Below are 26333 nucleotides of genomic sequence, written 5' to 3'. Positions count from 1 at the left end.
CTGCTGATGCTCCTGCTGACATCACCTCTCTTCCAGATGCTTAGAATTTTTATTTTATTTTTTTGACCTCTTTTTGTAATGGTCCTTGAGACCCTACAGCTCTTACCAGCATTTTTAAAGTGAATTTTGTAATGGCCCTCGAGGCCCCACATATTCTGATCAATGAATCACATTTGTCTGTCTCTGATACTTCTCAACTGAGTGATTTGCTTGACTTTGTCTTTTTAATTTTGATAACCTGTGAATGAGGCTGTTGATAGTCGAATTGTGACGAACTGGTCTTTTAACAAGTACCCAAGTTTTGTGAACTGGGTTTCTAGTGAGTACCCAAGTTTTGTGAACTGGGTTTCCAGCGAGTACCCAAGTTTAAGAACTGGGTTTCCAGTGAGTACCCAAGTTTTGTGAACTGGGTTTCCAGCGAGTACCCAAGTTTAAGAACTGGGTTTCCAGTGAGTACCCAAGTTTTGTGAACTGGGTTTCCAGTGAGTACCCAAGTTTTGTGAACTGGGTTTCCAGTGAGTACCCAAGTTTAAGAACTGGGTTTCCAGTGAGTACCCAAGTTTTGTGAACTGGGTTTCCAGTGAGTACCCAGGTTTTGTGAACTGGGTTTCTGGTGAGTACCCAAGTTTTGTGAACTGGGTTTCCAGATATAAAAGTGACACTGAATTTGCAAGAAGATTATTTATTCATAACAACAAATATACAAATTTACAAGATCACCTTTTCACGCCGGATAATTCGACTACTGATAATATTTCCTGAGGTTTTTGGAGTTCCATGCGTGGGGTAATAGGTGCTCCTCCAGTGTCTCTAGCTTGTAGCTTCCTGGCCGGATAACTTCCTTCACTCGATAGGGTCCCTCCCAAGTTGGGGAAAGTTTCCCTACTTTCGTCGGCTGGGAGACGGCTGCCTTTCTCAGGACCAGATCCCCTGTCCTGAATTCTCTGGGGCGAATTTTGGAGTCGTGATAATTCGACACCTTCTGCTTATAAGCGGCGACCCGGATTCGAGATTCCTCCCGGATTTCTTCTAGTAAGTCGAGATTGGCGCGGAGTCCGTCGCTGTTCAGTTGCTCATGGAAACTGATGACTCTGGGAGATGGGGTGCCTATATCAACAGGTATCACGGCTTCGGTTCCAAAAGAGAGGTTGAATGGTGATTCACCAGTCGTCGTGCGAGGAGTGGTGCGGTAAGCCCACAGAACATGGTAGAGCTCATCTGCCCATCGGCCAGCTTTTTCATCCAGCCTCTTCTTTATCCCTTGAAGCAAGATCCTGTTACTTACTTCCGTTTGCCCATTGGTCTGGGGGTGCGCAACCGAAGTGAATCTCTGTTCAATCTTTAGGTCAGAGCAGAACTTCCGAAAGTTCCGGCAGTCGAACTGTTTGCCGTTATCTGTGATTAAGGCACGGGGAATCCCAAATCTGCAGACCACTGCCTTCCAGAAGAAATTCTGTATATTCTGCTCAGTGATCTGGGCTAGAGGTTCTGCCTCCACCCACTTGGTGAAGTAGTCGATTGCCACTACTACGAATATGCGCTTTCCGGAAGCCGGTGGAAAAGGACCCAGAATGTCCATCCCCCATACTGCAAAAGGGAGTGGACTGATAATTGGGGCCATCGCCACAGCAGGCTGGTGGATGGTGGGGGAGAATTTCTGGCACCTCTCGCACTTTTTAACCAGATTCAACGCGTCTTGTCGTATGGTGGGCCAATACAATCCTCTGAGGAGTACCTTGATCGCCAGGGCTTTGCCCCCCAGATGTTCTCCACAGATTCCTTCATGAGTCTCTTGCAATGCGTACGCGGCGTTACTTGGTCCCAGACACTTCAGGTACGGGAGAGTGTAGGACCTTTTATACAAAATGTCACTGCTGAGGGAGAATCGGGCGGCTCTCTGTATCACCTTACGGGCTTCCTTCTTATCTTCGGGAAGTTTCGCGTCCCGTAAGTAATGAATGATCTCATCCATCCAGCACGGCTCGTTCTCCACCTGCATTATATCTGCGGCTTCTCTTTCGATGCTAGATCTTTGTAGGAATTCCATACGTATGCTTCCAAGAGTGGTGTATCCAGAAGCAGCCAGCTTCGACAGTACATCTGCTTTGGCATTTTCTGTTCGTGGTACTCTGATGACCTCGAAACTGGCAAACCGGCTGGAGAGTTGATGAACCTTGGCAAGATACTTAACCATACGCTCATCTCGTGCTTCGTAGACCCCTTGGATCTGATTTGCTACCAGCTGTGAGTCGCAGTACGCTTTTAATTTCCGGGCGCCGGTCTGAATTGCTAGGTTCATTCCGGCAAGGAGGGCTTCATATTCTGCCTCATTGTTGGACGCACGGAATCCGAATCTCAGAGCATAATCCGCAGTGAACCCCTCAGGCCCAGTGAGGATGAGGCCTGCTCCACAGCCGTTTTTATTTGAAGAACCGTCGACATATACTTCCCAAGTTGGTGTGCTGGTCATGGAGTCCTGCTCTGCCGGCGGTTGCAAGATTTCTGTCTGAGTTTCTGCTATGCATTCGTCAGGAACCGCTTTCTCTGCAACAGGGAGTAGTACCGTTTCAGGGTCGGCGACTTGCTGGGGGATGGTGCACTCTGCTACGAAATCTGCCAGTACTTGGGCCTTGATGGCTGGCCTTGGAGCGTACTGGATGTCGAATTCGCTCAGCTCTACGGCCCATTTCACAAGTCGTCCGGAGATATCTGGTCGATGGAGTACTTGCCGAAGCGGCTGGTCAGTCAAGACCTTTACAGTATGAGCTTGAAAGTACGGTCTTAATTTTCTTGCAGCCATTACCAGCGCGTAAGCCAATTTCTCGACCCGCTGGTACCTTGTTTCTGCGTCGTGAAGAACCTTGCTGACATAATAGATTGGTTTTTGCTGGCGGTGCTCTTCGCGGACGAGGACAGCTGCCAGTGCCGTGGAGCTAACGGAGAGATATAGAAATAACTCCTCACCTGGCTCCGGCTTTGTTAATAATGGCGGGGAGGACATATACCTTTTCAGCTCGTCGAAGGCAATCTGGCATTCTTCCGTCCAGGGCGCAGTTTTGAGGCCCTTAACCGCACTGAAAAAAGGCAGGCATCTCTCCGCCGATTTGGAGATGAAGCGACCCAACGCCGCTATCATTCCCGTGAGCCGCTGAACTTCTCTGATGGTTCTTGGGGCGGTAAGCTCTATCACAACTCTGATCTTCTCGGGATTTGCTTCTATCCCTCGCTGACTCACCATGAATCCCAAGAACTTCCCCGAGCTGACACCAAAAGTGCACTTGGTGGGGTTGAGTTTCATGTTGTGCTTCTTGAGGACCTGAAATGTTTCTCTGAGATCAGACACGTGGTCCTGTGCGCTTCGACTTTTGACCAGCATATCATCCACATACACTTCCATATTTCGGCCGATCTGGTTCTGAAAAAGTCTGTTCACCAGCCTTTGGTAAGTAGCTCCGGCGTTTTTGAGGCCGAAGGGCATGACTCGGTAGCAATAAGTCCCTTGATCTGTGACGAATGAGGTCTTTGGTATATCCGATTCGTACATCCTGATCTGGTTATATCCGGAGAAGGCGTCCATGAAGCTCAACAGTTCATGACCCGCTGTGGCGTCGATGAGCTGATCGATCTTCGGGAGCGGATAACTGTCCTTGGGACAAGCCTTATTCAGATCAGTAAAATCGACGCAGGTTCTCCATTTTCCATTAGTCTTCTTGACTAGGACTACGTTTGCTAGCCAGTCCGGATATCGAATCTCGCGAATGAAGTCAGCCTTCAGAAGCCTCTCCACTTCTTCTTTTATTGCCTGTCGCCTTTCAAAAGCAAAGTGTCTCCTTTTCTGCTTCACCGGTCTGCAGGTTGAATCGACACCAAGCCTATGAGTGCTGATCTCTGGATCGATGCCGGGCATATCGGCAGGAACCCAAGCAAAGACATCTGCATTGCCCTGGAGAAACTCGGTGAGTTGATGTTGAATGCTACTACTAAGGGAGGAACCGATCAGAGCAACTTTCTCACCGTCCTCCGGGCACAGTGGGATGGAGAGTAGGTCCTCAGCGGGTTGAGTACCCCTGAGTTCGTCCCTTACATCAAGCAGTTCGATTGGCAGTGATTCCACTGCGTTTTTTCCTTTCAGTGCCATTGCATAGCACTCCCTTGATTGAGGCTGATCTCCGCGAACTTCCCCCACGCCATTAGGGGTTATGAATTTCATTTTTTGGTGGTAGGCTGAGGCGACTGCTCGGATCAGATTCTGGCCAGGCCGTCCCAAGATAGCATTATAGACCGAGGTGGCCTTCACTACCAGGAAGTTAACCATGGCGAACGCTTGACATGGTGAATCTCCGACAAGAACAGGGAGCTCGATCTGTCCTACCACTTTTACGACCTCTCCGGAGAAGCCGAACAAATCTGAGTTCGCTGGCCTTAGACGGTCGTCGCCTATCATCATTTTCTCGAAGGCATGGTAGTATAGAATATCCGCTGAGCTCCCGTTGTCCACAAGAATTTTCTTTACCTCCCAGTTAGCAACGAGCATGGTTAACACCAATGCATCGTCGTGGGGCAAAATAAGGCTGTCCAGATCTGCGTCCGAGAAGGAGATCTCATTCTCCGTTCTTGACTTTTTGCTGGTTGTGTGAACGGCGTTAACTTGCCGTGCATATGCTTTTCGAGCAGCAGAGGAGGTGCCCCCAGCGGCTGGTCCGCCCATGATTGTATTGATAACCCCCCTTGGTTGAGATCGGGGTGCCTCAGGCTGCGCGTCGGTGACCTGAGAAGTCTTATCCTGAGGAGGGGGCTGCTGTGATCTTCGAGGGCTACGGCCCTGGGGACTCTTTCCTTTGCGCTCTTGGGTGCGGCCGTCATTCTGGATGTATTTTTTCAAATAACCCCGGCTGATCAGCTGCTCAATTTCTCCCTTGAGCTGCCAGCAATCCTCTGTGTCATGGCCGTGGTCCTTGTGAAACCGACAGTACTTTGAAGGATCTCTTCTGTTTCCCTTGGAGATCATTCTAGGCGGCCACTTCACAAACTCCTCCTCACTGATCGCCGCCAGTATGTGCTTTCTAGAGGTATTGAGAGGTGTGAAGTTCTCTTCTCTTCTCTGAGGGGGTGTAGACTTCTCTTTCCTGGGAGGTTTATCCTCCCTACGCTGTTTAGGCAGATTCTTCTCTTCAGAGGTTATCCTCCGGTTTGAATTAAGAGCTGCCAGTGTTTCTTCCACTGTTATGTACTCTTCTGCCCCGGCCATGAGATCCGCCAGTGAATGCGGATTTTGCCGAGCCACCGCTCGACGAAAATCATCAGATCTTGCACCGGTGAGGAGTGCGTTCATAGCCGCTGAGGGATCTAAATTGGGCACCTGTAGTGCCTCCCTGTTGAAGCGGCGGACGAACACCTTCAGGGGTTCATTATCATCCTGTCGCAAGGCCATCAGGGATGCAGTCGTTTTCTTCGGCCTACGGCTACTCATGAAATGGCGGACCAGATCCTCTCCAAAATCATCGAAATTGTTGATGGAGTTTGGTTTGATCCTGGAGTACCAGTCTCTTGCCGCGCCAGTGAGCGTCGTTGGGAAGGCTCTGCAGATGAAGCCGTCGGAGGCGCCGTGGAGGAGCATCATTGTTCTAAATGTCTCCAAATGATCCACGGGATCGGTAGTGCCGTCGTACTGAGGGACGGCAGGCATTTTAAATCCTCTGGGTGCTGGAGCACTCAGGACATCACTAGTGAACGGCGTTCTGCTTGAGAACGCTCTGGAGGCGGGCCGGCTCTGATCTTTCGCCAATTCCTCTATTCGGTGGTTCATCTCCTCCATTCTCTGTAGTAGCGGATTCGTTCTGCGGTCTGGGGACCTGATTCTTCCCACAAATGGGCTTGTCGCGGAACCGGACTGACTTTCCGGACTCCTACGACGAGGCCAAGATTTTGCCGGTGGCAAACGATCTTCGTGAGGCCGGCGCCTCTGCGTGGAGCGAGACCGCGATCTTTCGCGGTGATGAGGTTCTGTCTGGGCGTGCCTCACTATGGGGCGATGAACTTGTCTAGCGGAGTGATGAGTTCTGCCCTCCCCATGACGTGATGACTCTCCCCTGTGGACTCCTTGGGCAGATCGCGGGGCCTCTGGAGGAGGTGGAGGGGGTGCTTGAAGTAGTTGTTGGTACTGACCAACAAGGGCCGTCATCTGCTGGAAGAGGGCTTGGACTTGCTCCGAGGTGGGCACGCGATTGTGATGCTCCGAGCGAGAAAGGCTTTGGTCGGCAGATGCTGCCACTACCATCGAGGCGATTCGACCGCTCCGGGTCCTGCGAGGTAGCGCGGCTTGGTCGTTCTGCGTAGAAGCTAACCGCGCACTCTTGCGCCCTGCCATTTTTGTAAGTGAGATATGTAAGAACAGCTTTTAGTTCTTGGTCCCACGGATGGCGCCAATCTGTTAGACCTAAAATCGGTAACAGGTACAGGAGTGGCGTAAGAACTGAGAGCGAGTGACGAGGGAGGTTGAGTATGAGTCCTGTGGTGAGTGCTTAGTCCTGCACAAGGCAAACGAGGTCAGAAGACCAGACCGGATTTTACTCCGGACAGGTCCTTCGACACTCAAGTCAGTATGAGCAAGAGTGAAGGGAAATGTCAGTTTTTAGGGAGAAGAGGGTTTTTAGCATTACCCCTTAGTCTGAGCTTTAGTCCCCTATTTATAGGGAAGATCTGTTGAGGTGTCCTGGACAGGTGTCCAGGACAGGTGGTGGTCTGTGAGAGGCTGGATCTCACCTACTCTGGGACAGGTGGCAGCCCGTGAGAGGCTGGATCTCACCTACTCTGGGACAGGTGGCAGCCTGTGAGAGGCTGGATCTCACCTACTCTGGGACAGGTGGCAGCCTGTAAGAGGCTGGTGTTTTCACACCCCATCACTTGGCAAATCAGTGGTTCCCGTTGGGAAAAATCCCTCCAATACCTGCCGTGTCTAGGGTGGTCTAACACATATTTGATCTCTAAAAGCCACTCTTCATTAAACACATATTTTGGAAAAACCAATTAAAAATACCCTTCCTAAACACTAAGCTCTTCATTCAGATCTTCCAAATGATTTTCCTCTAGTTTCCAATGATGCATGGAGCTATGCCACTTTCTCCAAATCAACCAATCCCTTCTTTTACTTGACCATCTACTTAGTACTTACCTCATCTAAAGTACTCACAAGTGTATTATAAAAATATAGGCAATACCCTTCCATGCATCTAGACTTTAACATTGTTGTCTTTTAGCTTGGGAAAGCAAGATGCTTCTACATCCTGATAATTTGCTTTTCTAGGCTAATGTCCAGGGCTGCATATATAGTCTAAAAAAGAGTAAAACCCCTTTACACTAACATAAGTTGACCCAATTGATCCATTGAACATCACCTTGGCTTCAGTACAACTACCCTTGTCTTTTCTACAAAGGCTGAACTCCCTTGATCTTTTCTTCAATTGAGCCAACAATAGAGCTTCGAACCAAAGAAGATTGAGAAGAAAGTAAGAAACCCTAATTAGTCCAGCATCCCAACTTGTCAAGCAGAACTACAAAGACAATGGGATCTGTTAGGTCTAAAATTGGTAATAGGTTATGGTAGGGCCGGAAGGGCTGATTTGGCACGCCACAGCTGGCGAGCAAGGCGCTTTCCTGTCCTGCACAAGACACATAAGGTCAGAAGGCCGAACCGGGGCGGTTGCTCCGGACGGACCCTTCGACACTCAAGTCAGTATGAGCAGGGGTCATAAGTCCGAACAGCAGAGGACCAGTTAAGTGCCTTGAGTGGTGATTTTTGTTCACCCCCACCTTTGAGCAAGTGAAGGCTATTTATAGTGATCCTGAGCCACCTACCAGGACAGGTGGTAGCCCCTGTGTGGATCAGGTGTCATCCCTAAGACGGACAGGTGGAAGTCCCCGATTGGTCCAGGCGTCATACCTAGCAGGGACTGGTGTTGGCTTTGCAGTGGTCCCTGTGAGGGCCACGTGTCAACAGCCGATTAGTTGCAGATTTTGGACCCCATCAGGATCCAAGGAGTATCCCAACATTGTTGTCATTAAGAAGAAACGCTAATCAGTCCAGTATCCCTAAGAAGATACAAAGACGATGGGCCCAAAGACAATGAGCCAAATAAAAGAGGGTCCCCCATCAAGAAGCCATGAAAGCTTAACAAGCAGAACTACAAAGACAATGGGCCCACAAGCATAATAACTTTTAAAAATAATGACGCAGAGCTGATCTGCATGGTAGATTGGGTCCCATCAAGAAGCCATGAAAGCTTAACAAGCAGAACTACAAAGACAATGGGCCCACAAGCATAACAATTTATAAAAATAATGACGCAGAGCTGATCTGCATGGTACATTGGGTCCCATCAAGAAGCCATGAAAGCGGATGTCGTTTTCCTTGTGGGCCCCACTGTACATGCTGATTAGCACCATACAGAGAAGCCCATTCACAAGCAACCAAACCAGGTGCCTTCATGTTGATGGGTCTTCTACTCTAGGTCACCCTTCTGCATTTCCTTGTATGAGTCCTCATTTTGTACATCTGTGCCGGAAAAACTTGTGAAGGTAGATGGAGCCAGCCAGAACAAGCAAAGCTTAAAGAATAGGTGGACCCTCTAACACAATAATGGGTCGGCCCCATTTCATGTCCAGAGAGTCCTATCATATTGTGCAGATGTTTTGCAGTTTGAAAGTGATTTCTGAGCGAATTAGCGTGAAAGGCAATAATGCGCCGCCCTCGATTTTGAGTAGACTCTTTTGTCTCCTGATTTTGAGCCTTTTTCACCACTTGGAGACGCTAGTTTCCTGTGTTTTGTTTCCTAATATTTAGGCATCCCCTCTCACCAGTTAGAGGCGCCAGTTTATCTCGAACAAGTATTCATGGTAGCCAAACGTGCCCAAAGAGTTCTAATATTTTGTGGGCTTAGAAAAAAAAGAGATAAAAGAATGGAGTTTATACCTCGGAACTCTCCTCGTGAATGGAGTTCCCGTGACTGTAGGCACACTGCCGAGTTACTAAACCCTAATTTTTCCTTGCCATCTATTTGCGCTTCTTGCATTTCATCTTATGGCTGACTTGATGTGTTTTTGTGATGACTTGAGATCTATCATTATATTTCACACGTCAAATGATATCCAATACCGAGCACCTAGATTTTCTCTTTCGAATAGCAGCAGTCTTTAATTTATTTATTTTTTTATGGGTTTTTTTTTTTTTTTTTTTTCAGTCTGTAATTTGTTCCTACCACTGAATGCCACTCCATGTCCATCATACAATCAGATTTCAACAAACTCATAATCACATTCCATGTTTCATGTTTATTTAATCTATAAAAAAAATGGAAAATTTTCTCTCAAAAATTGCATTATCTTTTTTAAATTAAGGGTCATTAATGGAGGTTGAAGTTCGTGCAACACAGTCTAGAAGACCTTTTTGCCTTTTTTTTGCCCTCAAGTGCATATAAAGCATAGAAATGCCCTCTTCTTTTGATGACCCGTCCAGTGTGTAAACATTTACACATTGTCCAGTCATGGATCTCCTCCCCAACCCTGTTTTGTTTTCCAGCAGCACTACCATGCCCGACCCACCCTGAGGGAGCAGCACTACCATGCCCGACCCACCCTGAGGGCCCCATCCCTTGGAGATGGTGAAAATGCACCTACATAGTTGAGGGAAGAAGTCCACATGTAGAGCCCAACAACTTTTTCTCCCTTTCCGATGTGAGATCTCACAATCCAACCCCCATGCTGCTCAGCGTCCTCGCCATCACACCGTACTGAGGTAGGTCCCGGTCTGATAGTCGTGACCAAGAATTCAAATTTCGGTTTCGGAATGCGTGATAAACGAAATTTCAACCAAAATTTTAAAATTGAGGCCGAAATAAACTACCCTTTCTGGTATTATCGATTTCGGTTTCGTTCTCCACCAAAACCCGAAATTTCGGATTTGGGTCAAAATTTAAAACCTTGGTTGTGACAACCTAACCCCACTGTGTAAATATTGTTTGGTTTTGGGTCTCCTACTTGCCCCGGAATTGTTTTCGAGCAGCATTATTGGTCCTGACCCTCCCTGCAGGGCCCCACCCCTTAGAGATGCTAAAAATGCATCTACACATTTGAGGGAGAGAGTCCACATATATAGGTCATCAACTTTTCCTCTACGTCCAATGTGGGATCTCACAATTCTTTTATTTCTTCTATTTTTTTCATCTCCACCACAATTGGCGACCATCATTAAACTCGACAGAGGAAGATGAAGAAGGTGAGGAAGAAGAAGAAGAGGAAGAGGATGAAGAGGAAGATAAGAGGAATGGAAGTTGGGAAAATGAAAAGCGTTGGAAATATGGTAAAGAATAAGAAAAAGGAAAAAAGAAGAATCGACGTTGAAAAAATTGTAGATGCCGAAAAAATAAAAAAAATTGGAAAAGTTACAATCATGTCCGGAAAGTTTGAGTTGACTAGAAAAGTTGGGGTCGTGTTGGAAAATGTTAGGGTATGATCGTGTAGGAAAAGTTAAAAAGTTGAGATCGTATCGAGAAAAGTTCAAGTTGTGTCAACGTTGATTTTTTTCATTTTTCTCAGCGTCTTTCATTTGTTCAGGCGTCAATTCTTTATTTTTTCTTCTTCATCTTCTTTTCCAACGCCTTCCATTTTTTTTAACATTGATTCTTCATTTTTTCCTTCTTCCTCTCCTTTTCCATTTTTTCGGTGTCCTTCATTTTTTTCCGACGTCGATTCTTCTCTTTCCTTCTTCCTCTTGTTTTTTTCCGCTTCCACTTTCTCTTCTTTTTCTTCCTCTTCCTCATCTTCTTTTTCTCATTGTCACGCCCCGACTCCACTGTGTATCTATTGTTCAGTCCAGGGTTTTTCCACCCTACACGGTTTTGCTTTCGAGTAGCACTAATCGTGCCCGACCCACTCTCCAGGGCCTGCCACTTGGAGATGCTTCAAACGCATCTACACAAGGCGATGGAGGGTTCACATATATAGCCCATGAACTTTCTCTCCCTTTTCGATATGGGATCTTACAATCCATCCTCTTCAGGGCCTAATGTCCTAGCTAGCACACCAAACTGCGGGAGGTACGGTTCTGATACCATTTTATCACGCCCCTACGCCACTGTGTAAATAATGTCCGGTTCTAGGTTTTCCCATCCTCCACGGTTTTGTTTTCGAGTAGCACTAACCGTGCCTGGCCCTTGGAGATGTTGAAAGCACATCGACAGAGGGGCAGAGGGTTCACATATATAGCCCAGGAACTTTCTCTGTCTTTCCGATGTGGGATTTTACTCTTACTATTCATCTTCTTCACATGGACAAATTTCTACATAATCATCCATGTCTTAGATCACTGCAAATTCATTCCAAAACATGATATAGTGAAACCAAAAATCACAGACAAATTTCCACAAAATCATCCACGACTGATCACGGCACTGGTCAACCTCTCACCAATGGAAACTTCAAATTCAACATAATTTTCTATCATATGGACTTTACCAAAACCATTACGATGATAAAATACAATTTGGGTGAGATTTGAAAGTGTTGAATGGAAAATTTAAGTTCACAAGATCGAAAAACCTCTCCATTTTTTAATTCCAGCAGGCACTATCATATAAATGTCTGAAAGCCAGATTATATGGGTAATTGCATTTCTACAAAGAAAACCAACATGCGATCATTAGTTCGTTGAGCATTCTTCAAAAGAGTTTCAGCTCATAACAGATTAAAACAACATTAGTAATAATAATAACTGATTTTGGAGTCTCCTGCATTTCTTTGAATACATTCAGCACAGTAAAATGGCTAAAAAACAAGGGATTTAGAGTGCACCCATTACGACCCACAAAAAGAAGAATAAATGCAACCCAAGAGGTCGAATTGTCAAAGGATTTTCCAATAAAAAAGGACATAAAGGATTTGCCATCTAGCATAGCCTGCCATTTTAATTGAGTAAAGACGAGTAAGAAAACCAGAATCTTGACCACATATGGGTTAGGCAATAAAAGTAGCAGCAATGGCGAGAACATGTAACCACATTTGTAGGCATTGAATGAGAGAGAGAGAGAGAGAGAGAGAGAGAGAGAGTCATCTGAAGAGGACAGAGAGAAAGTGCGTCATGCAGTCCCTTTTTAAGAACTGTGAAAAAGGAAAGCTGAGAGAGAGAGAGAGAGAGAGAGAGAGAGAGAGGTGAAGATGAGGAGCTCTTTTTTCTTAGTGAGGACAAATGTGCACAGAAATGCTGCAGCTTTGCATGTTATACACGCATTAGTTTTCTTGGAAAAAGCTGGGGAAACTCTAGTCCAAACACTCTCCAGAATAAAAAATGGTCTTGGATTTTAATTTTCAGTTTGCAAACACTCTCCAGATTAAAAACCCAGAACTTTAAAACCCCTAAAAACGAAAAAAAAGAAAAGAGAACCTTTCAAGTAAGATTTTTCAAATGAAGAAATAGAAATGTAAAAACACAACATGGTTTTGGCATTCTTTCACTCCATGTGAGCAATGGCTTATCAACAATAATGCACCAAGAAACAAGAACAGATCCTTCCCAACACCACCCATCAAAGAGAAGAAAAAAAAAAAAAAAACTAAAATCAAAACTAACTTAAATCTCTAACAAGAAGGGATCCCAGAAACCCTAAACACCCTTCTCTTAAAAAAAAAAGAGAGAGAGAGATTGATAGATAGAAATAAAAAAGTGGAGAAAGTAAAGAAAGAAGAGATTTTTGGGATTTGAGATTGCACTTTAGGGTTATTACTTCTCTCCCTAGGCCTAGGGTTTCTTACCAAGAGTATGCTTGTTGTTATGCATCCAAACCTTAAGCACGTGTCGCTTCACACATGTCTCCGTACAAAACTCCTGAACAGCTGCCTCATCATGCTTCTGAATCCTCCACCCAACCCTCTCAGCAAACGCCAACATCTTATCTTTCTGTTCTGGTGTAAACTTTGTCCTAAACCTCTTCTTAGTATTCGCACCACCACCACTACTAGGGTTTGACACGTCATCCTGATCTTCCCTACTGTGGGCTCCACCACCCCCACTAGTCGACGGCAAAGCCAACGTTGCCAGCCTATGATGAGGCGCCACGTGTAAATACCCCGCCGGAGTCCGATAATAAGGTGAGAATTGATGGTGATACGCCGCGGCTGCCGCAGCGGCCGAAGCCGAGCCGATGTTCTCGCCGTCAGTCTCTTTCCGGTGGAAATTCCGGTGACAATTACACGCAGCGCATTTTAGCCCGTCCAAAGTTCCCTCCTCTCCAGCCGCCATGAACTCCCCGCACCCGTCCACGGCGTGGCCTCCGATACTCACCGCGTGGTTTTTTAAACATTCTCTGTAACGGCTTGGCAGCTTCCGGCTCGAGCCGTCGGGTCTGGCTCCTCGTGATGAATTCTCGTAGGTCGTGGTAACTGGTACCCCGATCTCCTCCTCTTCTCCCTCTTCGTGATCTTCGAATTCCATTCTTTGTTGGCTACTTGTTTCTCCGATCGCGCGATTTGGTTTTGGCTTATATGGGATTTTGATTTCCGGCTAGATCTCGGCGAAGAAAATTGTTATCGCTTTTACCTTTTTTTTTTCTTTTTTTTTTTCACCGAGGGAGGAGATAAGAAGGAGAGGAGAGTGTGGACATCAATTCCCCGCCTGCTAAAAAAGACAGAGACCTTCAAACCCTTTCATATACTTTTCGTTTTTTTCTCCAAGTAACACATTCTCTTTCTCTCTCTAACTTCTAACAGGTCATCACCTGCATTCTCCACCGGTTACTGCCCGTCTCTCTCTAGTATACACCATCCTCTGCTACCTTAAAACAAGCAATTTTTTAACTTCATTTACCGGGCAGTAAAAAGCACCACCATATTTTGATAATTGCACTACTCAACTCAACAAAGACTTTGACCCAGTTAAATGAATCCTTTGAGAAAAATTTAATGAAAAATGTTGAAAGGAATTGCTCTAATCCAGGTTCTAGTTGGGTTCTTAAATGTAGATCATTTTCTTCCATTCTATCATATCTAAGTTCAAGTTCTCTCTTATGTTTCTAGCTATCAAGTCTTTCCTCATTATTTCTAACTAAGTTGTTTTCAGTCTACCCCTACTTATCTTTACTCCATCAACTTGGCACGAGTCACCTCTTTTGATCGGAGAATCCAAAAGCCTGCGGTGGATGTGTCAAAACCGAGATTTTATATGGTAAAAGGGCTTACAACAATACGGTAGGGGTATCGCCCTTGATATTTGATCCAACAGAATACTTCCACTGTACAAAGGCCTTACTCTTGTAAGCCTTTACACCGTATAATTTCTCGTCAAAACCATCTTAAGCTGCACTAATAGGCCACTGATATCTGCACTACCATGTTTTAATAAATACATTAACTCATCTTGTCTTATTATATAAACAGCTGTCAAAGGTTTTACTTTCTCGAAAAGCACTGAGGCTCTGTTAACACAGAAAAGACAAGCTGACTTTTCCTCAGAAGCTCTCACAGGCTCACTCTGTTCGATTATCTTAACTTCATTTCCCATGTCATTATTCAAAAAGAAAAGACAAGCTTACTCTGTGCAGATTATCAAAAGGACAAGCTTGGCTCTGTTCAATTATGAAAATACGGTAGTGCCAATGTCGGTGAGCAGGACAAATTCTACAATGTGTGGAGAGGCAATAAATGAGGAATTAAGAAAGAACGAAAGGGTATGGTCGCGTCGCTTTGAGATGACGAGGGCGGGGTTTTGACGGTGAGAGATTGACAGGAGATGGGAAAAGAGAGATGAAAAAGAGGAAAGAGAGGGGGTGTGAAAAGCAAAAAGGTGGGGGCCTGTTTCGACATTTGTATGCAAGAGATAAGGCCCGTTTGTACTCGGACACGGAATTATTTCGCAAAAATTAAATTGTCGGCATTTAAGCCTCCTGGCTCCTTCCGTCAATCTCCGACATGCGTGACGCCCTAAAGCGTCAACACGCATTTAATATCCCTCAAACAAATCCCACTTCTCTTCATTTTATTCCTTCCCTATTTTCAGCATAAAAGACATTTACACCCTCCGTTGTATTGTAGTGATCGTGGGGCCCAGAACCATGAAATGTATCTTTGGACGTTGAATGTGAAAGTAGGGCCTACCAAGTAGATGGCTCAGATTAGACGAAGATGGGCCAGAAGCTCATTTGTAATACAGTGAGAGGTAGGGGTGTAAACGAGCCGAGCCGAGCCGAGCTTAGCCAGGCTCGGCTCGGCTCGTTAAGCTCACAAATGAGGCTCGGCTTGGCTCGGTCAGGCTCGCGAGCCTTACCGAGCTCGGGTTATATTATGTTCACACCCATCATCTTCCCTAGACAGCCCTACTAGTGTAATTTGACTATTTTTTTTACACTATGGGGGTTGTCCTAATAACAAATGGGGTTCCAAAAATGAAGTGACATATTTTGCCCCCCCCCCCTTTCACTCCATGGACAACCCTTTTAATGTATATATTAATATAATATATATATATATATATATATATATATATATATATATATATAAATTCTTAACGAGCCGAGCCGAGCCGAACCGAGCCTGGCCTAACTCGGGCTCGGCTCGTTAAGGATTCGAGCCGAGCTCGAGCGAGCTTCCGAGCCCGAGCCAAAATTGACACCCTCAGTGAGAGGCACAAATAGTATGGCATCTTGGTAGGTGGTTCCAAAAAAACCTACCACAAAGCCTCTCTCTAATGGGATTCCTATCAGCCAAGTGCATTAATAACAACACTAAAAAATGCAAAATTAAAGGACTTGGGTGATATTGATTAGTGGGGGCAAACTTAATGGCTTAATGTATACCTTTTAATTCGTTGTTGAAAGCTTTTGGGGATTTGAAATAGCATTTGACAGTTGGTTAAATAATGTAAAACAAAGGTGAGTTGTCCCACAATCAAATCAAATTATGATTATATATGTATTGGCTATCGATAATTGCACTAACATGTTTATATAATTTGTTATTTAATTGGCTGTTGAGAGTGTTTGGGAATAGTATTAGCTTTGAATAGAGGGGTAAATCATCGAAGACAAGGAGAGTTTATGTCATTATCAAAACATGTTGGTGCTGAGATTCCTACTACAATTTCTAAAATACTCTCTCTAATTAGTGTGTGTTATACATAAATATAGGCTGCTGATATATTCCCACTACCTTGTTTTGAAAATGAAATGAATTCACCTTGTCTTTTATTATTTTAGTAGCTCTCAAAAGCTAATACAGTTCCCAAAAGCCTCCCTGCAGCAAATTAAAATGGAAAAGACAAGATGGTTTATCTCACTATCAAAACATATGGAAGTGCAAATATTTTTACTGGATTTTGTCTTATTCATTTAATATTGTGGAAATCCATTTCAAGAGCAGCCAACTCAGCTTATTTTTATATTTTTTTAATTAGTTTCTTTTTTGTTTGTAGGTAAGCTGGGATTGAACCTCCGTCCTCTAGGTTGAAGACCAAAGCCTTGATCATTGAGTTAGAGAACCAGATTCTTTTAATTAGTTGTTAAAAAGAATTTTAAGAATTGTTGTAGGCTTTGATAGTTTTATTAACAGGAATTTGCTAGTGTCCATCGCAAAAGGCATTTCATGGATGGTCTGTTGCACATCAGAGCAGCCACATAGGCTCACTTTTCAGCAAATTTTATCTTCATTCACGAGGTGGCTGCTCCAACAGATCATGTGCGAAATGCCTTTTTGTGATGGACGCTAGCGAATCCCTTATTAACAATATAAAATTATAAAGCCAGTTCATCTCATTGTCAAAACATGGTCGTAGGAATATCTATGTGTGTGCTATTTCAAAAAAAGAAGAACGGATATCTGTGTGTATAAGCAATTAATGTTGGCACAACCATGTTTTAATAATTGACCAAACTCAGCTTGTCTTTTCTTTTTAAATATGCTTTCGAGAGCTTTTTTGCAAATTGTAATAACGATTGACAGTTGTTTAAATAATGAAAGACAATAAGAGTGAGTGCAATTATCAAAACATGGCAGTGCCGGTATCAGTAGAAAGAGTTTATAAGGTAAGGCTTATGCAAGGTTTTAAATTTCGGTTTTAGAATACGTTTTCGTCCTCACTAAAACCGGCCGAAATTTTGAAATTTTCGTTCGAAATCAATTTGGGAGATATTTTATCCCATACAAAATTTGGTCAAAATTATCGAAATTTCGGGATAATATTAAATAAAAAATAAAAAACAGATTTTTTGGAGTTATCTGTGGAATTTCGGCCAGAAATTTTGAGAAAAACAAAATTTCGAAATTTTGTAACGTTTCAATTTCACCCAATTTAAATTTCGGTCGAAATTTAAAACCTTGCTCGTATGTACAAGTATTTAATTTAAAAAATAAATAAAGTAGGGATCATATCATTACAAAAATCTATTAGTCACTACTAAAAGATGTTCTATTTTTCCATAAAAATGTGTTCGCTCAAGAAGGGTTCCCGAAGATGTTGATCGTAAATGAGAGGATTGTTTACGGAGAAAAACGAATATGGATTCGCATTCATATACATGAGAATTATATAGGAACAAGAAGAATCTTTGATTCCTTTTTGAAAAAAGGGAAATGGATTTCTTTGGAGTAATGAGACTATTCGAATTACGAGACTCGTAGAGAAAAAATCTCAACAAATGCAAAGAGGGAGCATCTTGTATCCAGCAGCGAAGGGTTTGAACCAAGACGGGAGAACGTTCTTTTGCTGATTTTATCACCAGTATTCGATACTGGGTTATTCATAGTATTACTATACCTTCCCTATTCATTGCGGGTTGGTTATTCGTCAGCACGGGTTTAGCTTATGATGTGTTTGGAAGCCCTCGGCCAAACGAGTATTTCACAGAGAGCCGACAGGGAATTCCATTAATAACTGGCCGTTTTGACCCTTTGGAACAACTCGATGAATTTAGTAGATCCTGCTAAGAGAAAAAAGAGCACAGGTATGACTGGCATAAAATTTACGATTGGATTGAAAAAAGCATAAGCTTCGGGCAATTTGGCGAAGAAAAAGCTACTCGAATGAAGGGCAGAATTAAGACAGATACAGATCAAACTAAAGATATTAAGCATAAGAAATATTTCGTTCTTGGAGATAATTTCATTTTTATTGAGTTATTGATATAAGGGAAAAATTAAGAAAGAAGAGAAGACAAAAAATCCTTCTTTCTTTTTCTTTGAACTTCCCCCAATAGAAGACTAATTAAAACATGTAAGACATGATGAGCTGGTTCCGTTATCGCGCCTATATCAATCTCATATATCATGTCATTGAACCGGAAGATAAAGAGCTACTACATATTAGCAACGGCTAAGACTAACAAAAAATATTCAAATTGTATAAGTTAAGATTACATGATTGGAAGGACACTTTTGTCAATAAAATATTAACTTTATACTTTATACGGGAGAATCAATCCCCGTACTCACATTGCGTATGTGTGGTTATTGTTAAAAATAAAAAAATAAGAGAGAGAGACGTTACATCTTGAGACTTAGGGGCGCCCGGGGGGGGGGGTCCAAAAATAAAAACGATAATTAAATATTAATTTTAAGGGGGGTCATGTGAAACGGGACGTCTGACGCGACGCACTGACAGTGTCAGATGTGTCAGCTGGCGGGAAACCGTAGAGAGAAGAATGAGAGAGGTATGTATGGCCTGCCGGCTGCCATGGACTCATAGAGGGTGAAAAATGATACTGGCACCCTCTTCATTTCTCACCATTTTACAAACCTCTCGCAGAAAATGAAGAAAGAGACAAACAAAAGGAGGTGAAAAAAAATACAGCCATTTTAAAGAAAATACAAAAGAAAGGGGTGATGATGTTGGAAAAAGGGGTGCAGCCATTTTCAGGAAAAAAATACCAAAGAAAGAGGTGATAATGCTGGAAAAAGGGGTGGAAATATCATATTTCCATCCGTTGTTGCCCCCGTTCCTGTTTGCCTAATTTTATATGATGAGAGAGAGAGAGAGAGAGAGAGAGAGAGAGAGAGAGAGAGAGGGTTTTGCGGGGAAAAAAGCGGGGTGAGGATAGTGACAAGACGATAAGAGGGCGGGGTGTGGGTCGACTGTGATTTTCATTTCTATTCCTTGCAGCCTTTTGGGCAATGTTTGCACCCCATGCTGTCTTTCCACATGGACCCCACCTTCTACCCAACACACATTAATGCCTTTTTCTTTTCTTTTTTCAAGTTTTCCTTTAATCTAATGAGTTTTTAAGATGAAATTGGCAAAAGAATATAGAAAAAACATGGGATTTGCTAGGGATTTTGGTGGAAAGGCATTTCGTTACTGGCTGTTGCATGAGAGAGAAGCCACACAGGGTCACTTTTGATCAGATTTTGTCTTATTCATCTGAGGTGTCTGCTCTCCCCTGCAACAGCCAGCCACGGAATGCCTTTCTGCGTAAGACCCTAGCAAATCTCAGAAAACATTGTTGGGTTTTTCTGTCTTTCTTCCTTCTATGTTGTTTCCTGAATTCTTCTGGCTATCAAAATAGACTAGGAGTGTAGGACTGAGGCTAAACCACCTTGTCTTCTCCTTTTTAATTGGGAATAAGTACACCTTTGACAGCTGGTTAAATAATAAAAGACAAGGTAAGTTGGTGCAGTTATTAAAACAAGGCAGTGCCAATATCAGCACCCTTTCTTTAACCTGAATTAATGTTTCTGATTTGTAAGAAAAACTTGGAAAAGAAAAGAGAAAAGTTTATTGGGTTTTTTCTATTTTCGTTATTGGTTCCTGAGTTTTAGCTATCTATGGACTATGACTGGGGAGCAAGCTAAAAAATCTTTAGGGAAATGATATTTTCACCCCTTTTTATTATCCTCTAAAAATGACTTCATTTTCACCTCTTTTATTTTTATTTTCAGGGAAAGACTAACAAAAGGGTGAAAATATCATTTTCACAGTTGAATTTCTTGAGTAAAGATATGATGGATTTTTGTCTAATTTCTTCCGGGTATGAGAGGTCCACATGGATTTCAAACAGTTGTAGAGGGGAGGAAGGGTCAAGTGTCTGACATTCCCATCACTAAAAAAGGTTTTGAAGAGAAGGATAAAGCTCTCTTCCTTTGTCTCTTAACTCTCCTACCATCATTGCTTCTGTTCCTCCTTTCTTCTAACTTATAATCTTGCACATGTGTCCCAAATTGAATGAGTTATATTTTGGAAAATAAAACAAAAATGAAATGTTCTAGAGGACCTCCTTCTTTCAAGGGGCTATGCATATAAGTGGGTCGTGTGGAAACATGGGCTTTTCCTTCCATAGATGATTGCCTGAGGCAAGCATGGCTTTTCCTTTCCATCAATAACACGTTCCTTGGTTGGTTTGACATGTTGAAATGCCTTTCCCATTAGTATCTATGGCTTATATGATAACATGGAGATATGCTTCATAATGGTAGCTACAGATTTTCGCATCTACAATCAAGATTTTCTCATTACAATTATGACTTTAGCACTTGATAATGGAAGGACATTTGATTATTTAACTGAATAAATTGGGAATGTAAACGAATGGAATGAATTCATCTTAGCTGAAGGATCTTAACAAATACCCAAACCATATCATACAACAATTAACATTCAAACCATATCATCCCTTTTCTCTAGACTCATAGGTTTTCACATCATTCTAGTATCTTATATGAAAACAAATACAAAAAGGAAATGATTTTAGCGCTCTAATGCTTTCATAGACATGCGCTCACTTGTTTGTCGTGTAGTATTTAAATACTACACGACAAACAAGTGGAGCGCATGTTTATCAAAACATTGGAGCTTAGAAATCATTTCCCATACAAAAATATGCATTTTTAAAAATCAAAACACTTCTTAAAAAAAGTGTATTACATTTTAATGCTCATCCTTTTTCCTTTAAACAGGAACCTTGGGCGGACCTCTAAATTTATTGAAGATAGACAACGTACAGGGGAAAACCCTAGCCTCAAAGCAACAAGTAGTACACCAAGAAAGGAGAAAATTATGCTTAGAACATTATATGCTTTGAAGAGAGATTGGGGAAGCCGAGAGCATTGCACCTCATGGCCCCTCTGGCCTTGAAAGGAAGCTCCACCCATGATCTATAGAATCAGTGATCTGAGAAGCCCAACATATGTTGACAAGAACGTCCTCCACCGAATTTTCCTCTCTGAATTGATGGAGAATAGTTGGCTTGAGATGGAACGATAGGGATTTAACCTCTGACCAGAGATATTTAATCGGCCATGGGATGTTTTATTTGCCTACTTGTAGCCCAAGGGTTCTCCATGGGTTCAACTAATCATCTTGTTGCATTGTTTTGATGATTAACAAACCTAAATTGATTAGCTTTTATAGAATAATGAGCTACCTTGTAGTGTTGTGCAATAGACACGAATTTCACAGGCCAATCCAGCCGAGCACATCTTCACACTACACCATGCTTGACGATCAACATGCACTAACCGATCAAAAGAGCTTGGACATATTGGCAGCATTATCCTTAGAAGATGTCTAAGCAAGGAGCTCGAGTTGAAGACCCCACAAGCAAGCCAAGAACCTAAAGAAAGATCAAGGGTAGGCTAGTTTAAGAGTCATTCAAGAGAGTGCACATTATGGTAGAATGTATTCCTATCTCTCTTCTGTTTTCCTCTTGATCAAAGCACACTCAAAGTACTCTAAAAATGTTTCAAAACATGTTTCAAAACCATGTACCGAAATGTACAAAATACACAAATGGTTTTGAACTTAAAATAAGAGTATCAGTGCAAACCAGTCAACCGGCCCTACAAGGGCCGACCGGCCAGTGGGAAACACAAAACTGAGTTTCCAACAGTGTGTGATTGGCAGTCGACCGGACCCCCTCCCTCCCCCAGTCGACTGGACCACTAAATGCACTACTTTTAAAATATGAAACAGAATGCCTTTGGGCGAACGACCAGACCCCGCCGGTTGACTGGCCTTGGCAAACTAATATAGCCGTTGGAGCATAGCAGATAGTTTCTAAAACGGCCCAATTTTTACCAAATTGACCCTAAACGGCTATTTTGTGATGGAAATCACTATATATACATTGTATTGGTTTCAAATTCAAAGCTAATGATTTTCTAACATCTCTATCCCTTGCACAAACACTTTCAAACTATTTTTAGTTGAAAAATCTCTCTCCAAGTCACCTGTGCTTTGATCTTGAGAATATTCATTTGAGATTGGATTATGCCAAAACTTGTAATCCTTATTGAGAGAACTTGTAGTGAGCAACATTGTACCACAAGCCTACAAAGAGGCAAAGAGTGTTCTTCAATTTTCTTCTTCAAGATTGTAACTTGGTGAGAAAGGTGCTATCCCTTAGATTGCTGGTGAGAAGGGTTTTGACCCTTGATTAGTGTGATTGTAAGATGCCCTTGGATCCAGGCTTGGTGTGGATTCGACTTAGTGGTGAATTCCCAAGGAGACAAACTTGGGGAGTGGATGTAGGGCTTAACAAGGTACAAGGTGCCGAACAACTATATATCACTTGTGTTCATCTTGTGTGGTACATCTCTCTCTCTCTTTCTCTCTCTATATATCTCTTGTCTATCTTAATTGTGCTTAATTGAGTGATTCTCTCAATTATTAGATTTGGGATTGCACAAATATATACTTGCTAATTTCACTAATCATAATCTTAATCTAGTTTGTGAATCATATAGGGTATTAAGCATAAATCCAACAATTAGTTTTAATCATCTAACCCAACTTGATTAGGTATACATTAAAACTAGGGTGAACTTTGGTGAATTCTTAAAGACAACCAATTCACACACCCATCTTGGTTGCCAAACTGGGATTTCACTACTAGAAATTCCATAAGAGTTTTGCTATCCAATTCTATAATTATCTTCTTCATCCCGAATATTGAGCAAAGTCTAAGACCGTCGAGTAGAGCTCGAATTTCAGCAACCATGTTTGTACAATTTTCATAGTAGAGGGAGGAGGCTAAAATGATTTTAGCTGAATAGTTCCTGCACTTTGGTTGGCAGCACCTTCCATGTTGCCTTCGACCATCAGACATGCTCCCCTCTGATCCGAATGTGCTTCCAAGCTGATCGAGTGGTGAACTGCCCATTCGTGGATGGACACCATATGAGTTCATCTGGGTGATTAGTTAGCTGCAACACTGTTTTTCTAAGAATTGAGAATCAATCTTTGCTCGTGAGATTGTAAAGAGCTCATCGATTCTAACATAGACAGACGAAATATGCTTTGTTTCTTCTATTGAAGTGACAACATAATCATATAGACTAATTAGACTCATTTCTATAACTCTTTGATTAGCTGTGTTTTTTCCATTATATCTCATTATATCTATAATTCATGAAATAATCTTTCATCATTTAAAATTCTTTCATTCACAGAGCCTTGAAACCCTTCTTTTTGCTATCATTCAATTGCTCCTCAACTGTGCCAAGTTCAGTATAGCCAATCTCCACCAATTAAATCCCAAAACTTTTGGGACCAAAATAATGTCTTCTTATTTATACTCCAAAACTCATAGTTCTCTCCACCAAAGATGAAAAAGTGGATGGTGTGATGCTTAAAGCAACACCATTGTTACTTGTCATTATCACATGCAAAACCTCTTTTCTTTAAGTTGAAAGAGGCTCAACATGTAGTCAAACTTAGCTGTGATACCACTTTGTTAGAAGATAGAGGATACAAGAGACGCTAATGGATGAGATGAGTGAAGAAAAGAATTTTTATTCATTTTGTATTTCTTGTGTTTATGAGCAATATTTGGCAACTATTCATAAATTTTCTTAACCCTTGTTGCAATTTACATGAAATCTCTAGATAATTCATGACTCTTAAGCTTCCTCTACTCTTTGACTTCCATTAATCTCAAGACTGATAGACTTCCACATCATTCTAGTATCTCATATGAAAAACATACAAGAATTAATACAAAAAGGGAGTTTTAATTACCAAAAGACAATTCTAGACACCTCTTGAAAGTGCATTACATTTCAACAATGTTGACTTGCAAGTTGCAGCCCGGCGTGAAAAGCTCAGGCTCATGATAGATCACATTCATCTAGATAAAATCGAATATAAAAGTCAAATACTGCATTAACAATCCACTGATAGAGGGGAGAGGTTATCCCTTGTATGAATATCAGATCGATCAACCTTCACTTGTCAATTTATCTGCTATGTCGATTATACGTCCAGTAAACCATTGTTACTTGAGGATTCCTTTCATTTGATGTTATAGTCATTAGAATAAATTAATGAAGCGTCAACATTAAAAAATTATTCAAGCTTGAGGTCATGTTCACATAATCAGCTCAAAATAAGCAAGGTGTTCCAACATCCTAATTGTTAAGATCATGAGATATGGAGATTCGCCAGTGCTTATTAACACTTAAATTATCAAGATAAATTTCACTCAGTGAAAATGCAATGTGTATTTGGAGAATCCCACTTGAAAAGTGTCTTGAGATGTTGAGATCATGGTAGAGAAGAAATGGTGCTTATTCATTTGTTTCGTAGCTCACTTAAAATAGAATCTCCATAAATTTAGAATTTCCACTTGTGATTTGAAAGCCCAAGCTAGTGAAATTTTTTAGTTTTGCAATATATCCAAATTCAAGTAAGGCATTCCTTACATCTCACCTAGACAAATAGATAATGGATAATCTAAGACACACATGTGCTTATAAGAGTGTATTATTGGAGGTCTATTCTCTAAATCAATGTCTTATAATGTTCTTTATCTTCTCCATCCCAGTTGAAGCATTTTGTTGTCTCTCGCAGACACTCTTTCTTTGCCATGCCCATGAGCATTTGTGTTGTTCTTTCTGTCTCTTATACCATGTTTAGCTTCTGGGCCGGCACCGTTATTGTTCCTCGGCGTACGACCATGGCGGGAGACCTCTTGTTTCCTATTAATTGAAACAGAAGAACATGTTCCCGATCGGAGAGTCCTCTCCCAATTAAATTCCTTGGCGTTTGGCGACATATTGCTCTGCTTATAGTCCAATTTGATATTCTTGAGTCTACCCTTTTCGCGAATTTCTTTCTTGGTCTCATGGATTTCAACTTTAGACCCTGCTTCCATCCTGATGGTTATACTTACCTCGGTAAATATCGAGCTCTTAATCTTCGATTGAGGTTCACCACTAAATGTGGTCTGATCTCTCATATCCCTATCCTTTTGGTGTTGATATAATCGATGTAAACGAAGAGCAAGATGGATAATATCATCTTTAATCTCTTCTTCCAAATCTCTCTCTACTTCAATCTCCAACTCGCCTCGGATTTTTAGCTCTTCTTCTGATATGAGAACAGCTCCAAATTTACCTTTCTTAAAGCCTCTCTCACCCAACTGATCACCATTTGCCGTAACCTGCATTCTTGTGATTAGTATAATAAAGATACTATACTATTAACTCTACCCAAACAACAAAGAATAAATAAAGGCAATTGACAATTCACCCAAGAACTGTTTGGCATGGTGTTGATTCTAATTTGATCTGGAGACTCATGGCTTCTCCAAACAGGTAAATCTGCAAAACCTATAAAGGATTTGGTCATTAAAAGTCCAACAAGAATTGAAAAACTCGATCAGATCGGACGAAGAATTGAAAATGGATAAACCTTGTATCAGATTGTTCCCTTGTTCCTCCATGTCATAATTTCAGCTGCCCTTTGTGTTGTTCACCTCACTTTTTAAATGGGTTTTTGGCAATTGGAGCTGGGACCTATCTTACTAGGAAATGAGGACGACATTAATTCGTTTTTGACATTGGCAATTTCAAACTATTGACCGTTGGAGAGTAGTTTTGGTAGACTCAATTCAAATTAAGGCGCCAAAGCTCTCTACCTCAAATAATGGGGGAAAATCGTGTTAATTTTCAAATCAGTAGAGATAAAAGCAAACACCCTTAACTTGGAAGGAATTGAAGGGTTTGGGTTGCACTTGAAGCACAATCTATATGGAGTTGAGATGTGTGTCCATGGAAAATTACCCTTTACTAAGTTGGTTGAAGGTCACCTACCCCCTTTCTCTAATCTCTGTGATCCTATCTTCTTCTCAGCATTTTATCTTGTTTTTTTTTCTGAGAGAAAATCAAAAGATTGACTAGAGTTCCATAATTATTATTCTGATATATAGTGAGATTGGAGTTCTGCAAATTAACAGTTAGGGGTATCTATCTACTCTACACAATTATTTGGTGTATACTGAGAGGAAATGAAAGTAGCAAGGCAGAGCCCCAATTAGGTTCAACATGGGCTTCCCATTGGAAAGAACCGCATGTGAAACAGCTGGATA

The 26333-nt window shown here is 42.2% G+C and overlaps 2 protein-coding genes across 3 annotated transcripts; both read right to left on the bottom strand.

The window, feature by feature from the left end:
- Positions 1-12469: 12469 nt before the first annotated feature.
- On the bottom strand, positions 12470-13685 carry LOC143848672 (zinc-finger homeodomain protein 1-like). Its single transcript, XM_077357663.1, has one exon. It carries the CDS (start codon positions 13478-13480, stop codon positions 12788-12790), a length of 693 nt encoding a protein of 230 aa, XP_077213778.1. The 5' UTR covers positions 13481-13685; the 3' UTR covers positions 12470-12787.
- Positions 13686-24611: 10926 nt separating this feature from the next.
- Positions 24612-25695, bottom strand: LOC143849121 (uncharacterized). 2 transcript variants are annotated; one of them, XM_077358168.1, is made up of 3 exons: positions 25658-25695; positions 25496-25575; positions 24612-25406 (listed from the first exon to the last, which is right to left on the bottom strand). In XM_077358168.1, exons 1-3 carry the CDS (start codon positions 25686-25688, stop codon positions 24771-24773), a joined length of 747 nt encoding a protein of 248 aa, XP_077214283.1. In that variant the 5' UTR covers positions 25689-25695; the 3' UTR covers positions 24612-24770. The 2 variants fall into 2 exon arrangements, with proteins under 2 accessions (XP_077214283.1, XP_077214284.1); XM_077358169.1 differs by having other exon boundaries at positions 25496-25566; positions 25658-25690.
- Between the last annotated feature and the right edge of the window lie 638 nt (positions 25696-26333).

Source organism: Tasmannia lanceolata, unplaced genomic scaffold (assembly GCF_043159265.1).
Source record: "Tasmannia lanceolata isolate RefF3 unplaced genomic scaffold, GAP_Taslan_0.1 ptg000016l, whole genome shotgun sequence".
Classification (NCBI taxonomy): Eukaryota; Viridiplantae; Streptophyta; class Magnoliopsida; order Canellales; family Winteraceae; genus Tasmannia; species Tasmannia lanceolata.
The sequence above is the reverse complement of the archived record's forward strand: the minus strand, read 5'-3'. Positions and strand labels throughout refer to the sequence as shown.